The following is a 15,551-nucleotide window of genomic DNA, read 5'->3' on the forward strand; positions in this document are numbered from 1 at the left end:
ACCAAATTGAAAACTTTACACAGTCATCTGGAGATCTGGGGACTCACCTCATATCATACATAGTTTATTAACAAAATATATTCAAGATGATGTCATGGCTCTGACGTGATAGATTTTTGTGGCCTACATGCAGAAGCACGAATACTTTCTTTTTATCTTGGAGACCGTTGGACCATGCCGCCATGCTCACTGACTTTGATCAGTACTTTTGACCAGATTTTTGGGCATAAATACAGGTGGCTCCTGATCTCTTGTACTGTTTCTAGCCAGGAATAAGACACATTTCCATCTTGAGCGGTCAAGGTGAGAATATTAGGCAATGTTAGGTATCAAATTTTATGGAGTATTGACACTGACTGTATCAAGTATATTAAAGCCTTCTACACACATGTACAAGAATGAGGCAGTAGCGTTATCATATAGCAAAAACGAACACATTCCTTTAATTTCAATTGTACTGGGTTCTTTTTCTTGGTTTCTTCAGGATTTTCCTCTTGTCATTACCCTGAAAATGTGACCTGAGTGAGGAATAAATCAGAATCAGCAATAACACCAATCAACTGAAGCCTAGGGTCAAGACTCATTCATACTAGTCTTCATATCCTCCTTCACTGGTTGGACGAATCACACCGAGTGATCACAACGGGGCTGGACTACTACACTAATATCAAGTGCACACAAAACATGAATATGTTACATGGGACGGCGCTGAATTTCATTTTTTGTTTGTGCTGAAAAGAATTTGTTACCTATTCCATGAAGGATATATCCGAAAGAATGAGAACAATTTTCGTGAAGAAATTCATCCCCGTTTCAAGGATAGCTACAACATGTCCCGCCATTCATGCCCCTTCATGTACTTAAACCATTTTGCTAACCCACAACATGCAGGTGAAATGCTAGTGAGTTATCAGAAAACCATAATGCTTGCCTGAATATGAATATGTGAACCTGTGCTTTATCGATTACAGCATTCATGGAAGAACTCCATGGAGGTTTGGCATCTCTGTTGCCAGCTCCAGGCTGATGTTCACCCTCCCTTAGCTACAGTACCAGAGCTACGGGGGGCACATCACTGGTTGCTAATAAAGGCCCCTATCCCTCTATGTCGGGCCTGCGCTTTGGGGATGGGGCGGTAGCACTGATGATTTGGAGAGACTTTACCTGTGAGTTTCACCTGTTCGTTCTGCCTCTGGCTGTGCCGATATCCTGTGGACGCAATGACAACCTCATCCCCAACCTTCCAAGTCACCTCCTGCTCGAGTCTCATGGTTGTGGCCCCTGTCTTGACACTCTCAGCCAGGCGAGTCCACGTCACAGGAATTTTTTTCCCTGAGCAGGATCAGTTAAAAAAAGGTGAAAAGATCATTCTCTTATGATGTATATTCGAACACTGCTCTGGAAAACAGAGTGATTTGTGATTAAAGACCTAATCCGAAAAGTAAGGGCAGGCAACAAAGTTTCTCTGTTCGAGATTTCAACAGTTACTTTGAAACATCTAAATTCCTCCTTTCCTGGACTCTGATTGGCTAAGTTGTGAAGCACGCACTTGTGCTCAACGAAATACCAAGGTGTGCATGCTAACATGCTAAATCTAAGTTGAACCTTACTCCCCATGGTTAATAGGACAATTCTATGCGAGCCAAATTCTCAATAAATAACTGAAGAGACTGAAGCAGCATTTGGACCACACCATTCCAAGTGTAAGAAGATATTAGTGTTTTAATATATGGTGTCTCTGGCCCTCTGCTCAGCCAAAAACACTGGAACAAACCCATGCTCTTTGTGATATCACATGGGCTGTAAGAGACATGTTGCTCATTATTAATGAAAGCACCGGCATGGTAGAAATGACACTACCATCTTTTTTTCTTGGGGGGGGGGATTGAGGATTCTTCAAACAAATTGGACACTTGTTTTCTGGAAAACAGTCCATTCCCCCCCCCACCAGTCTGGATATGCCACTCCCCCAACACTGGTTTCTGATCACTTACCGTGGAGGTCCAGGGTGCCATTCCGGATAGCCAGCGTCTTGGCGCCAAACAGCGGGAGCTCGGTGGAGCGGACGTGGCCGTGCATCATGATGGTGGCCTCATGCTGGAATGGTTCCTCCTCCGTGCCCACCTGTAGGTGGCCCCCGTCCACGATCAGGATGTTCTGGGAGTGGAGCTCGATGTTCTTCTCGTCAAACATGACAGTACCGCCTGAAGATACAAAGGAGCAATTTGGATCTTTTGTAAGTTATGTGGTTCTGAAAAAACTATTTATGTTTCAAATACCGTGCTCTGTTCATATTCATCTTCTCCAGATGACTCAAGGGTTGTTTACTGGTTGATGAAGTATCCAGTCATTCATCCATGGATGGCACGGGGGGAAAGCTGCCAAATATTAGGTCCCTAAAAGATCAGTTATGCTACACCAGCACCGTTCAGTGCTTCACCCTCTCTTCTGAAAGAAATTAATTGTGAGCTTTAGCAAATACTCTCAAAATCTGATCCATCCAGGTTTAAGAAGATGAATTATACCTCCAGTGAGTTTAGTAAGTACTTTTGTTGGGTGTGATCAGTCAATCAGCACAATTGCATTGTGCTATTAGTCGATCCTGTGAGAAATCTCTGACTCGTCTCCCTTTTTTGGGAAACAATCTTTCTCAAATGTGGGTCAAAACAAAAAATCATCTGAAGATGAGATTATTGATAGATCAAGCGATCACCAAGAGATCAAGCAATCTTGCAGGTTGACTGATCGTGCCCAACACGTCTTCCTGTGGCTCTGTACCTAAGGTGTCTTTTATCTTCAAGCCTCAAGCAATTTTGCATAAAGGAAAAACTTGAACATATTGAAAAGGAAACATGACAGAGATCAAAAAATAAAAAGAAGAAGCCCAGTCACACGTGTGAAAGAGGGGAGGCGAAATCATGAAATGAAATAGAGCATGCTGTCAACTCTTGAAAACAAACCTTGAATAAGAAGCATGGACAAGATAGGCGTTGTGACATCAAGCAACAGAGTCTGGCCAGCGGGGACAACAACTAGGTCGCCCTTAATTGGTGGGTCCTTGTTTCCCCAGGTATAACGAGATGACCACACATCGATGTAATAGAAGTCCGCATTGTCCTGCAAAAGACAAGCGAGGGTTAGAAGACTGGAAAAGGATGCAGATTAAGTCTCATATACCACAGTTTAGAGGGGCTTCAAGAGACATGACCACAACTTCAGTTAGAACGTGCTCATTTTAAAAACTGGCACAGACCTAGACACATCTCAAGACACAAGACTTGGACGCGAAAGGCGGTGTCTTGGAACTGTAGAGGGTGCTATGCAGCCTACTTGATTGTGAGCTAACCAAAGACACTTGGTGTGTGTGTTGCCAGTTCGTATGCACAGGATTTAAGACCAATATGGGATGGATGGGCTGTAGTGACTTTTGATCTACTTTCGACAGAATGAGTACAAAATATTCAGACAAACCTGTTTAATAGACCCTTCTCTATCATATTCCACTACCCTCCTCCAACCATCATCCAAAGTCCATAACCCGCTATGCCTCTCTTCCAGGAAATCCCAAAACTCTTTTTTCCAGCAACACTCACACTCACCTGTGTGGCAATACCTTGACTACCGACCTCAACTCTCACTTTGGTCATCTCCGAGTGCCCGTGAGCTTCGGTTGTACACTCAATCTGTGTCACCTGTTCACTTGTGATGTTACATTCTGTGCCACCAATAGTCACTACATTGCCAGTAGCCCTGGAAAAGTCAAATCCAAGAAGAATCTAACTGTATTCACCAAGGAAATTGCAGAGATCATGAAATCACTTTACCACTGGCCCTCCTGATCTCACTGAAATCCATCACTAACTTGAACAGAATTTTGACAGATTTAAAACTAATATGCCCTAAGCACTTTCACCTTTTATGCAAGGGTTATGATACAATTGTACAGTTACTGGGTTACTGCAATGTTGGGTATAAAACAGGTTCATTAGGTTTCCCTAGAAAAATCTAAACGGAGTTGGAGTAACTTTGGAATAGTATAAATTGAAGTGAGATTGTATTTATTCCATCTACAGTTAGGCTAATGTTACATGATGCCCTACCTATTACTTGACTTCCATAAAAAATGTCAATATTTTTGGTTTTGAAATAAATTCAAGGATGATTTTTTTTACATTTCATTTCCTTTCCTTTCCAAAGCATGTAAACAGCCCCCAAATTCAGCCCTACCCCCCAGAAAGGCCATAAATGTTACATAAAGAAAGTCTAAATTTTTGGCTACCACACAAATTTGTCATCCCCCCCAAAAATGGTTCTGGATGTACACCCGATGGGATCTTTATACATAGCACGGCAGTGCCAACAAAATATCCTGTTCATTTGACCAAAAAGAAAAAAAAATGAATGAATCATGCATTCAAACAAAGCCCAAATCCTTACTGAAATCCCAATCCCTTGATGACGAGTCCAGTTCCTCCTTGAGTTCCACCACGACGAGGTTCCACAGAATCAATGACTGGCGTCAGGGATGTCTTGTAAGTAAAGGCGTCCGATTTGGTGACAGAAGAGCCACTTGCTAGGGTTACTATAACGTCACAGGCCAGGATGCCACTGTCTGCAACTAAATTAAAATTTAAATCGCTTAGCCTTCAGCAGCCACTGTCCACAACTCTTTGTCGTCTCACATGTGGTTGCTCACGTTCTTGTCTTCATCACAACTATGAAGACCTCTCTCCGGCTATGTCACAGTTGGAATTTCTGCCTAGATGTGGTTGGTACACGGTGGCTGACCGTCAGTACAAGAACACAACAGTACTTCACAAAGTGTTTAAAGAAAATCTTACCCCACAGCTATCAAAGCAGCGTATGAATTCTAAATGAAAAAAACATCTCCTGTTTAACACCAGTGGGACAGTATGCACATTCTGAGACAAAACCTGTCACAAGCGAAGTGGGAACTTTCTGCAATTTTTTGCCACAAACACGAGGTGGGTACCAATCAGGTGAGGATCTAGAGCAAAGATAAGCCAAAATGGGGGGAACGTATTGCCAGGCGGTGCAAGGGATTTGTAACATCGGCTCACAGCTAGGTAAAGGGTTCATATCCAGCACCTGGGAATAAAGCTGTGACGTAATAGGTCAAATCACCTGTGCGCTCCTATGGTGCCTCGTTCCCCCTAGGAGTAAATGGGTACCAGTGGGGGCAGAGATGGAAATACTCTGCTTGACTGGCTGTTTGCGCCAGAAATTCTGAGCAGTATCAGCGAACTGAGATGGTCATAGGAATGTTTGTGGGCACAGTAAGGAGGGACATAGCACCTTGAGCAGCAGTACTGGTGGATTTATGCACTAATTAACCCTGTAAAAACACATTTTGATTGATAAAGCTAATCTTGCCATGGGAACAGTCACAAATGCTCATACGGTTACTAAGAGTTAACTCTTTCAATGCACTTGTCTGTGTTACAGTAAGTTTGGGGAGATGCGGGTGAAAGCTGACAATTCTATCACTGACGTGAAGAAAGCAATAGGATTATGTTGGGGCACAGTGGTCAGCAAGTCCCATAAACATCACACGCCAACCAGTCCACTCCAGCTGTTGCGCTATCTGACATGCTTACCGTCCTCATTCATTTGCTGGCAGAGTCTTTCTACAGACGATTAAAACTGATGTACAATCACCATAGTCTGCAATGAAAATGCTCAACTGTAACGTTAGTCACTCTTCTCGACTTGTGGCAATGATTTTATGCTAAACCAGGGACCCTCTGTGCTCTTCTTGGCAACTCGTACCTGTATTGGATGGCACCTCGCACTTCACTGATGAAGATCCCACATCGCCATTTGAACACACGCGGTCACACACAGTCACCAAGGCCGTGTCATCAAAGCCAGTTCCAGTGAGAGTCATCACCTGACCGCCACCAAAACTCCCTGTGAGGTGATCAATACAAGATGACAGTGCGCTTGAGAGCCTAAAGTGAGTGGGCTAGGTCAACATGCACTGCGTGGACCCGAGGAACAAAAGACGTCCACGTGGATTCAAGGACATTGCATGGACTTGCACAGGTCCACACAATGTTTCATGTTTCACTCAAATTTCATTTTTTTTGAGTGGTGTAGACTCTTTTCAAACCAACATTGACTGGCAAATTTATTGTCAGGCATGGCTTAAACTATTTTGGCTTAATCGGGAGTCTGTGGATGGCAAGTTGCATGAATTGAAGGGAATTCACAGCACAGTACCCCGACAAGTCTTCTGAACTTTGCGGCTAACTTCTTACACGCAAAGTCTCACAGTTAACTGCTTAACTGCTGTATCACACAACGAACAGTGTAAGAACCCACAAGCTACTTCATCTCGTGTGCACTGTCCACTGCAGCCTGTTTGCTGACGTCCACAAACCTGGCTGTCAACTTTCTTTCATGACACCTGTGGGTATTGCAGAATTGGTGACCGAAACCTTTTCTCATAAACCTTTTTAAAATTTTTACTCTGTCCATTTTGAGCTTGAATGGTAACCGACACAGACAGAGTGTTAATTCTAAAACAAAAAGCAACATTTATGCCAATTGATTTTTGCGCAACACAGCATACCTTCAAAGAGGAAGCTATTCAATTTATCATAGAGTGCTAATCTGCAGGCTTCCTTCTTGAATCTAGTCTAATTCACACTACCTTAAACTAGAGAACAAGACTTAACCTGGCGAATTTGGATTACAGGACTTAACTGTAACATTGCTTCATTATCTTTAAGGGTTTCCTTGATATGAATTAAAGACAAGATCAAGAGGATTGCTGTGTGGTAGAAAAAAAAGAACAAAAAGGGAATACATACAGAAGCAAAACATGGACAAGAAAGGAAATTATATATGCAAAACCAGGATGGCAAAGATTAGATAACATAATCCATGAATATCATGTTACCATAATTCCCAAACAACTTTATCTTCACAGCCTCATAGTCTCACTGGGTCACTGAACTTGCATGGGACAAAAACTGTACTTTGTGACGAGTAAACAAAACCCAAGCGCCATGACTCACCCTCAGTTGGACTGACCGAGTCCACTTTCAACTCATACTCAAACTGAACGTCGCCTGATGCCAGCCCCTTTCCGTGGATGTGCAGCACAATGGGGTAGATGCCTGCGGAGTGGTTGCCGAGCGTACAGTCCACAGAGGCATCATCCACAGAGACGATACTGCAGATGGCGTCATCCAGTGTGACAGTGACGTCGGCCACTGTAGAGCCGAAGTTAGAACCACTGATTGTAATCTGTCTGCCAGTTTCACCTAGTACAGATAAAGAGGTCAATGGAATGTTACATGGGTAATTCCAGAAATTAGGGGTCCATTTTTTCGTGTCCCTGTCTGACATATAATTTTGTAAGTTTAGATCACATTTTCTAATTTCCAAGAGTGATGAATTAATGCAAATTACCTGCCAAACAAATAGTAATAGTTTGAAATCAATTCTGGTGATATTTCCATGTCAAATAACAAAGGTCAGATTTAACAAGGACACAAAAATGTCACACCTTTGGACCCCTAATTTCTGGAATTATCCACATGCATATCAAATATGACATACTTGACAAAGCTGTAGAAATATCCTTTGACAATCAACTGGCAGTGAGAATCTTTTCCCAGGAAAAAATGAAACTTACTTCAAATGAGGATATGTTGATGTTCAAATGCCACCTGTTCAAATACCGACGCACAAGATTACACCTTTTTAGCATGTTTGGAACCTCCTCCTTCATTTTTCACTGTGAGATATCCCCATCAAGTTTCCACAAATAAAAATCATATTTTCCTCTGTGTCATTCAAAATCAACTGGATATTCAGATGTGTTTTTGCAAAGAAACCTCATTACAAATAAAAACAGGTAAAATCATTCCAAATATTTCGACTGAACTGAATAGATTCTGTTGGGACCAAAGACGTTTGTACCCACAACTCGGTCCCAACTTTTCTCACAAAAGAAAAAAAAACAGTTTCCCCTTAACACAGCGCAGGTCTACCCATGTCCAGCCTAAAAGTGTTAACACTTTGGATATTCGCTGGATGATGTTATGCGTCTGATATTTTCAGAACAAGGCGGCAAAGGTATAGCCTCTTTCGGTGTGAGCTGTAAATAGTAAAGAGGTAAAACATGTGACATGCTTTGAGCCAATCAAAAGGCTAAATCCATGGGTGGGCTGTCATAAAGCTTCAGTTCTGCACTGTTTATCGTTGCATGCCTGTGCCTATGGGCAAAATTTTTGAAAGAGTTGGGTTTGTATTCTCTTCATAAGAACCTGTTTTAAGTTGCTTTACCCAATTAGTGTGTCCCCTTTCTGAGCACCGGGACTGAAAGTTGGACATACAGAATTTTCGAGGCTGCATTTCATTTGCCATGGACTCCTAACCAAATGAATATGAACTGACCTTTGGATGGGGTCACTGATGTGACTGTGGGCGTAGCTGCGGCTGAATATTCGTAATCTTGGGCTGGATAGTCTCCATCATTAGACTTCACCTTAAGCTTGACTTTACCGGCTGCGTGCAACCGAGTCTTGCACTTCACCTCGCTCAGGCTCACACTCTCAAGATCGCACACCTGACCGTCGATCTTGACCTCTGTGTTCCCCTCCACGAAACCATTTCCTGAAATGGTGATTACCTGGCCCCCCGCCGTGCTGCCCATGGCAGGGACGACACTGCTAATGACCCTGGAACTGGTCACCGTGTTGTCTGTGTTAAAATTGGCATCACCCTTGTCGGCAATATTCACTACCACTTCTTGGCTTCCGGCAGGGACGTAGCTGACTGTGCACTGGATTTCTATTTCCGTGGCACTGGTGATTGAGCACTCTACATCCCCGATGGTGACTCTGACTAACGATGGGTCGGTGGTGAATTTAGAGCCGGTGATGGTGACAACGGTGCTTCCCCCTGAGATGGTTTGTGGTGCGATGGTGTCAACCTGGGGCGTCTTGATGTCTGCAAAACTGAAGCTGCAGTCGCTGCTGCAGACGGCCTGCTGGGAGCCGACCTCCAGTGACAGGTCTGAACTTGCAGCTCTGCGAGCTCTGCCGCTACCTCCGGTATTGCTGGTGATGCATACTATCTGTGTGTAGGTCTGGGATTGGACTACGCAGCCCCGGTCGCCAATGCGCACTGACACCGCCCCGTTCCCGACTGCCACAAAGCCACTCCCGCTGATGGTGATCTCTGTGCCGCCACTGACAGATCCCTCGTGCCGGGAAATGGAATCAATGCGAGGTTTGAGGGTAAAACCCTGCTCCGCTGGTGACTTGATCTGGTTCAAGGCCTGTCCGCTATTCTTAACATTGACTGATACTAACTGCGGCTCCCCGACCTTCATGCTGTTGGCTGGATCAACATGGCAGGTGAGCTCAGTGTCTGTGCTGGTCTGCACGTCGCAGGAGTAATCACCAACAGAAATCTCATTGTCACATTTCTTTGCGCTGAATCCTTTGCCCTGGATTGTTACGGTTGTACTTGAGTCACCCCTGTACCAAAGAAAGGTTCATCACACATCATGTAAATCATTTCCTTGAAACCCTGAATTTCTTGCAGCATCAATACCGCCATTTCACAATAGTGTGCCTCCAAGAGTCAGCAATGGGGCGCGAAATTTGTTGGCCCTTTCCAAATGTGCATTGGGTCGACAAATTTTGCGTATTGTGAATGGCCAACACGTTGCGAACTCTTGGAGGAGCGCTATTGTGAAACGCCCGTACTTCAAACCTACATGCAGTTAGATTCTCACCATCAGCAAATATTGTGCCTTATTGCGTCCTGAGTTGCAACATGATCATAAGAAAACCAATATTATGAGAGCATGGGTTTCATACTTGAAAAAAAGTACAAACAATTCTGCACTACATAAAATTCAAATCACACTTTCAAATATGATAACTACAAAAACCAGCAACTCTTACATTTTTTTCAAACAAATATTTTTGGCTCCTATTTAGGGAGAGCCAGGGCCCCTGTTGGGCCCACCACTAGCCACTGTAATTATCTCTGTAAAAAGTTGCTGTAGTTGAAACATTTCCTTTCACATCCTGTTCTTTTCTTGAATGAACATGACCTCAGAACGCGCATTTGCTTACTGGTTAGGGGTGACTTTGCTGATGACTGGAGTGCTGCAGATCCAATAGGCAAAGTAGAAGCTGTCAGCATCGTCGCCGCTTGATTTGGGCGTGTCACATCCAGAAATGGTAGTGGCTGTTCCGGGACAGGCGTCTGGACTTACTGGTGCAGTTGCGCCTTGAAAAATTGGGCCAAAAAAAAAAAAGAGCTAACCAATGATTTTGATATGGAGGAGATATTGGCACATCCGAAAAAAGGAACTCAAAATATACACTGACAAATGACAGAATAAGGAAAGTATTATGAATAAGCCAGGTGGTTTAAACTTGTATTCAATCAACAATCCACAGAGAATAGTTACATCAGGGACAGAGTGAGGTGAGTGTGTGCAGGTGGGGGTGCCATTCCCTCTCCAATGAATTTGGAAGCAAAACTATGAAGCTGTCAGCAACAGGGGAACCATAATTAAAGCCACGCCTACAGGAAGATGTGAACTGTGGAGTCTCTCCCATTCTGCACAGCTCCCCTGGTAATGGGTAACGTTCCACTCCCCTGCCCCACACAGCTTCTTGAATCTTCAGTGATTGGCACTTTCCGAGAAACTTCTTCCTAGCTGTACCGTGCATTCTGCCCTCTTCATGGTTTGATTGTTGGTGAAATACATGCGATTCACAGTATAGGGCACCACCAAGAGGTTTGCACTAAAAGGCATTATTTTGCAGTGCACATCTTGACATGGAAATTATGGTCGACAAATTCTATTTGCTGGCTGCATAAGGGGAACTTCTGATGTTTGCTTTTTTCGGACAAGATCGGTATCCTGAGTAGCAGTTTTAATTAATCCTTTCTTCTGCCTATCCACCTTGAGGAGAAGCACTCCCCTCATCGGTTGAAAAGAGCCATGTTGGTCTGGAGTGCTCATTTGTTGGTAATGATGCGACTGTAATGTGTGCACTTCGTAGCTGTTTGTAAACCAGTTCCTACCAAAGGAGCCTGCTTTTCCAGGAAAACTGCACCGTTTCTCGGTCCAGTTCGGCGCTCATTGCATGGAATGTAAGAATTTCCACTGCTGTCTACTGACGCATACTCAAATGCAAATCATGGCAAGACAGCCATGTTTTTCTCAACTGTGACCTTGAAAAATTGCTTCCTATTGGCAATCTGTTGGCGGCACACAGTACGGGGAATCCCCCATTGTGGTCACATCCCTTTCCTTTCTGTGACATTCATGTAAATCATCCAATTGAATAGAGTACCGAAGTGAATACGTCACATGCACAATTAGTGGTAAAAGGCATTAGTGCGAGAAGCAGCGCGTGAACCAACACGCGCCCGTACTTTGCACTGCACTTTCTGGTTCACAGTGACGTCACACTTCAGTACTCTATTTGAGCAGGTATATATTTCTTTCAACAAATATCGGATTTGCAGATAACTTTGTTATAACAGGATTCTTGTATTACCAGGAATTAAAACAATGAAGAACAGGCAATTAGGACCATACCGCACGTAAACCAACAATGCAAAACAATGTTTTTTTTTCCAAAGCGACACAAACTCTGTAAGTCTAAAGGAAACAAGTGGAGGTCTCCACATTTTCAACTGTTCTCACAATGTAAAAGAAAAATTTATTAATGAATTGCTATTTAATAAAGACAGATTTCTGCCACAACTGAGTATGAATTAGCAAACAACAAAGCATGTATTATTTACAAGATAATCCCCCAACTTTCCACTCCTGTTACAAAAAACCTAGCAGAAAACATGTTTTCAAACAAACAGATAATTAATATGCAATTACATGTATCTCCGAATGTCTGTTTCACAACGTACTGAGGTGTCTGTCACTTTGTGAGCACAGCTAAGATATATGATGCCAGAGCTCGGGAGAACATTTTGCATACCTGACTTCGTGTCGTACTGAGCTTCATGGCCAGCCACTTCCACTGTCAGTCTGTGCGAGGACGACGTGGCCTCAATCACTTTGACTACTCCCTTCATGTATAGCTGGCTGTTCTGGGCAACCTCTTCACTGGAGTAGTAATAGGTGCCAGGAGCAGAAAAGCGATGGACAAACACGTCTGCAAGAAACATACCGTCTTCCCGTACTGACATGCTTGGATGTGTTTTCGGTTAAGGACCAACAGGACCGTGTACTCACTGGCCGTATCGACTAAAATAGAATCCAGCTAAGCGCCTTTCCATTCATCCTGTTACTGTTTATTGTATTACGTATTTGTGTGATTTTAATAGCAGCCAAACACTTACCTTAAATTGTCCATAGAGAAGTGAATACAGATTTTGAATTTGAGTTTATGCGAGATAAGAAGGCAAGAGTTCATTCCATTGACAACTCGTATTTTGCCTCAAAACCAAAGAAATGGTGAGTTCTTTGGTATATTTTGCATCATTTTTATTAACATTATCTTTCTCCTAGCCATCAAACGTAAGTAAAAAACAATCAAGTGAAATAATTCCTATCCACTTGTTTAAATAACCATGCTTTTGACCCAGGTACCCTAAAAGCATTTTGGTAGGAACCCCACTCACACAGCAATGCACATCTGTCAGTGTGAGTGAGAAATCTGCCTTGTGTAAAATCAAAGTGCTCAACTGTTCCCCAACCGTACAACCTTCCAGTGGCAGCTCTTTGCTTGCCAGAAAAGGCTATCAAAGGATCAGACAATGACACTGAGCAATGCAATATGTAGCTCTCATGTCTTCCCCTGAATTTTGTGCTGATGCGGTAAGCACTGACTGTGCAGCAAGGCCCAACCCCTGAACCCAAGCATTTCTTGCCCTTCATTTTAATGGTCAGGGTTAGGGTATTAAAGATGACATGATGTTGGCGGTACAAGAAGGAAAACAAATTATAACAGAGAGGGTAAAGCGTTTAAGTTAAGCTCCTCTGATACCGAGGGGAACTATCAGCTGTCCGCCCAAAATAAACTGTGTTGTATTTGTTTTAACACGGGTCATACATATTCAATTGCCATGCCTATTTCAGGCATCATTTAAAAAGCTCAACAACATGTAAAATTGAGACCATCACTTCATGAGAAGCTAAGATTATGGTTGGCTGAATACCTCACCAGGGCTACAGTTCCAGATTGCTTCATAAAGTGCATGGCACGATCCCATGTTCCCGGGGAACAGTTCACTATGGGCTTGCATATTTCAACTGTGGGTGGAACCCTGTCTGCCGGCCTGCATGTGATAGTGAATTGACCAGTGGCAGTCTGGCTCTGCATCATATGTGTGAAGTAGGGTAATTGAAAATGCTATGTGTTAGTCTGGATTTCACACCGACCATTTGGAGTTGGACTGCCACTGTAGAATCCCGTCCCGTCGTAATCCACGGCATCAGCAGTGGCTGTCTGGTGGACTGAGTACGTAATGCCTGTCACGTAGTCCAATGTAGTCCACTTCCACACCACCACGTCCCCGGCCAGGATCGTCAGCACCTGGGGATTCCATTTGTACCCTAAGCCATAGGCTGTTTGGTAAGGAAATGACGTGGAGAGTTAATTCCAAACGGCACTATATCCATTTGAAAAAAGTAAAAATTTCCTAAGATTTTGAAATCAAGGAATAAAAACAGTCTACAGCCCATACCTTGACTTAAATTTTTGCTCTATTGATTTATGAAGCTGTGTTCAACCACATAAAACCAGAACCCCGCCCCAGTTGCTATGCCCCGCCTGCACACTGTGACCACTACTCTCTTCCATTCTGGAAACTGTGATATAAATTGTCATCTCATAATGTTCCATATCCTTTCTGTTTGTCCTAATCACACGATGATCTGCACAGGGTTGCCAAACGTGCTCAAATGAGTCCATTTGTGTTTGAGTCATGTGTATCTTGAACCTTAAAAAAGGACAATTGCTTACTTTGAAAAATCCTCGGAAAGGATCATTTTTGGGACTTCTGTAGTTCTGTAGTTTTCGTCCTTCAAAAAGCATGTTAAAACCCCCAAATTTTGCCACACCCTCAGAAAGGCCATAAAAGGTAACTTCAAGACATTCTGAAATTTTTCAATATCTTAAAAACACAATCCCCCCCCAACCTGGCAAATTTGGTAGTGGATCCGCCCTTGGCAACAGTGCCGTTTCTGGCGTGGCTCAATGGAGCTATTTAAACTTACAATTGTGCTTGCCGCTGTTGTCGACCTTGTGCGTTCTCCCGGAGCTTGCAGTGATGCAGCGGATGGAGTCGTCGTTCACGGCCTTCACCTCACATCCCAAATCCCCTAGACTGACAGAGACGTCGCTGGCGTTGGTGCCAAAGCCTGACCCCGTGATAGCAACCTCCGTTTGTCCTTGCAGGGAGCCATAGTCCGGGAATATCCCTGTCACCTCCAAGTCGTATAGGAAACTTATTCCGCTGTTGGAGAAATCACGCTGATAAATGTAAGCCGAAGTCTTTGAAGTAAATAGCCAAAAATCTGATACAAGAAAATATTTTTTTTAAAAAGTAAAAATGCTCTAGTTAGAATGTTCTGCGCAATGGACAGAACAGAGATCACAGGACATAAATAAGTGTGGATCCCTAACCATTTTTGGGGGGACAGGGATGTGAAGTTTTTTTGGGGGGGAGACCAAATATTCAGATTTCTTAGGAAATTTCTTTATGCGTTAACCTTTATGACCTTTCTAAGAAATGAAGCTAAAGTTGGGGAGAATTGTTTTTGAAAGGATGTGAAATAGCCCTAAAATATTGCCTTTTTTCTTATTCTTTTTCAAAAGCAACGGAAATGTTTTGGGGGTGGCCTGCAAGGGGGGAAACAGATCCCATTTTTTTGGGGGGGGATGGCAAACTCGTTTGAGGGCCTATAATTTTGGAAATTTCCATGTAACTTTTTATGGCCTATGATCTGAGGATGAGGCTACATCTTGAGGCTTTTCACAGGCTTTGGGGAGAAAGGCAAAAGAAAGAGAGCAAAAAAATGTCTCTCATTTTATTTATTTTTTAAACATTTTTTGGCTCTGTTTTGCAAGCCCTGGCTTCATTTACCCTCCCCCGATCCACCTTTGATGGTCCCCACTGCCCTCCCCCAATCTGTCAGTGATAGGTACAGTAAGTGCATCTATGACAGGTCTTAACTGGTTCCAACCAAAAGGTGTGTAAACAAGTTCAGGCAATCGGTAGTCATTGGTGTGTAGATAATATACCATATGTTAGCACTTCTGACAGCAGACACTACAATTCTCCTAATGCTTATCGGTGTTGTGCACATACACATTGTCCGAGAAGTCTTGGGAGAGACATTGTGTTCAACTTGAACTTGGAGGGCTGCTATGTATGGCCTTGATTGCAGCACATAATTGTTCTACGGCGGGGGGCTCAGAGTGTCTAGACTATGAGTTTGTGATGAAAAACACAGTACAAATACTGCAGACACAGCACACGTGAGTTTGGAGAGCCAGTAGCCATGGCTTTTGGCT

The 15,551-nt window shown here is 43.3% G+C and overlaps 1 protein-coding gene across 1 annotated transcript in view; it reads right to left on the bottom strand.

Annotated features, from left to right (window-relative positions):
- Positions 1-15,551, bottom strand: part of LOC110981271 (fibrocystin-L-like) — a 71,131-nt gene that overhangs the window by 24,572 nt on the left and 31,008 nt on the right. Inside the window, exons 30-41 of the mRNA XM_022238696.2 lie at positions 14,252-14,490; positions 13,415-13,600; positions 12,009-12,185; positions 10,125-10,281; positions 8,431-9,518; positions 7,044-7,292; positions 5,791-5,931; positions 4,438-4,618; positions 3,600-3,750; positions 2,961-3,117; positions 1,995-2,204; positions 1,165-1,332 (exon numbers count right to left, since the gene is read on the bottom strand). Coding sequence (XP_022094388.2) covers positions 1,165-1,332; positions 1,995-2,204; positions 2,961-3,117; positions 3,600-3,750; positions 4,438-4,618; positions 5,791-5,931; positions 7,044-7,292; positions 8,431-9,518; positions 10,125-10,281; positions 12,009-12,185; positions 13,415-13,600; positions 14,252-14,490 — 3,104 coding nt within the window. The remainder of the gene's footprint in view (positions 1-1,164; positions 1,333-1,994; positions 2,205-2,960; positions 3,118-3,599; positions 3,751-4,437; positions 4,619-5,790; positions 5,932-7,043; positions 7,293-8,430; positions 9,519-10,124; positions 10,282-12,008; positions 12,186-13,414; positions 13,601-14,251; positions 14,491-15,551) is intronic.

This window comes from Acanthaster planci, linkage group LG13 (assembly GCF_054643075.1).
Source record: "Acanthaster planci isolate LZ-2023a linkage group LG13, COTS_SCS, whole genome shotgun sequence".
In the NCBI taxonomy this organism is placed as follows: Eukaryota; Metazoa; Echinodermata; class Asteroidea; order Valvatida; family Acanthasteridae; genus Acanthaster; species Acanthaster planci.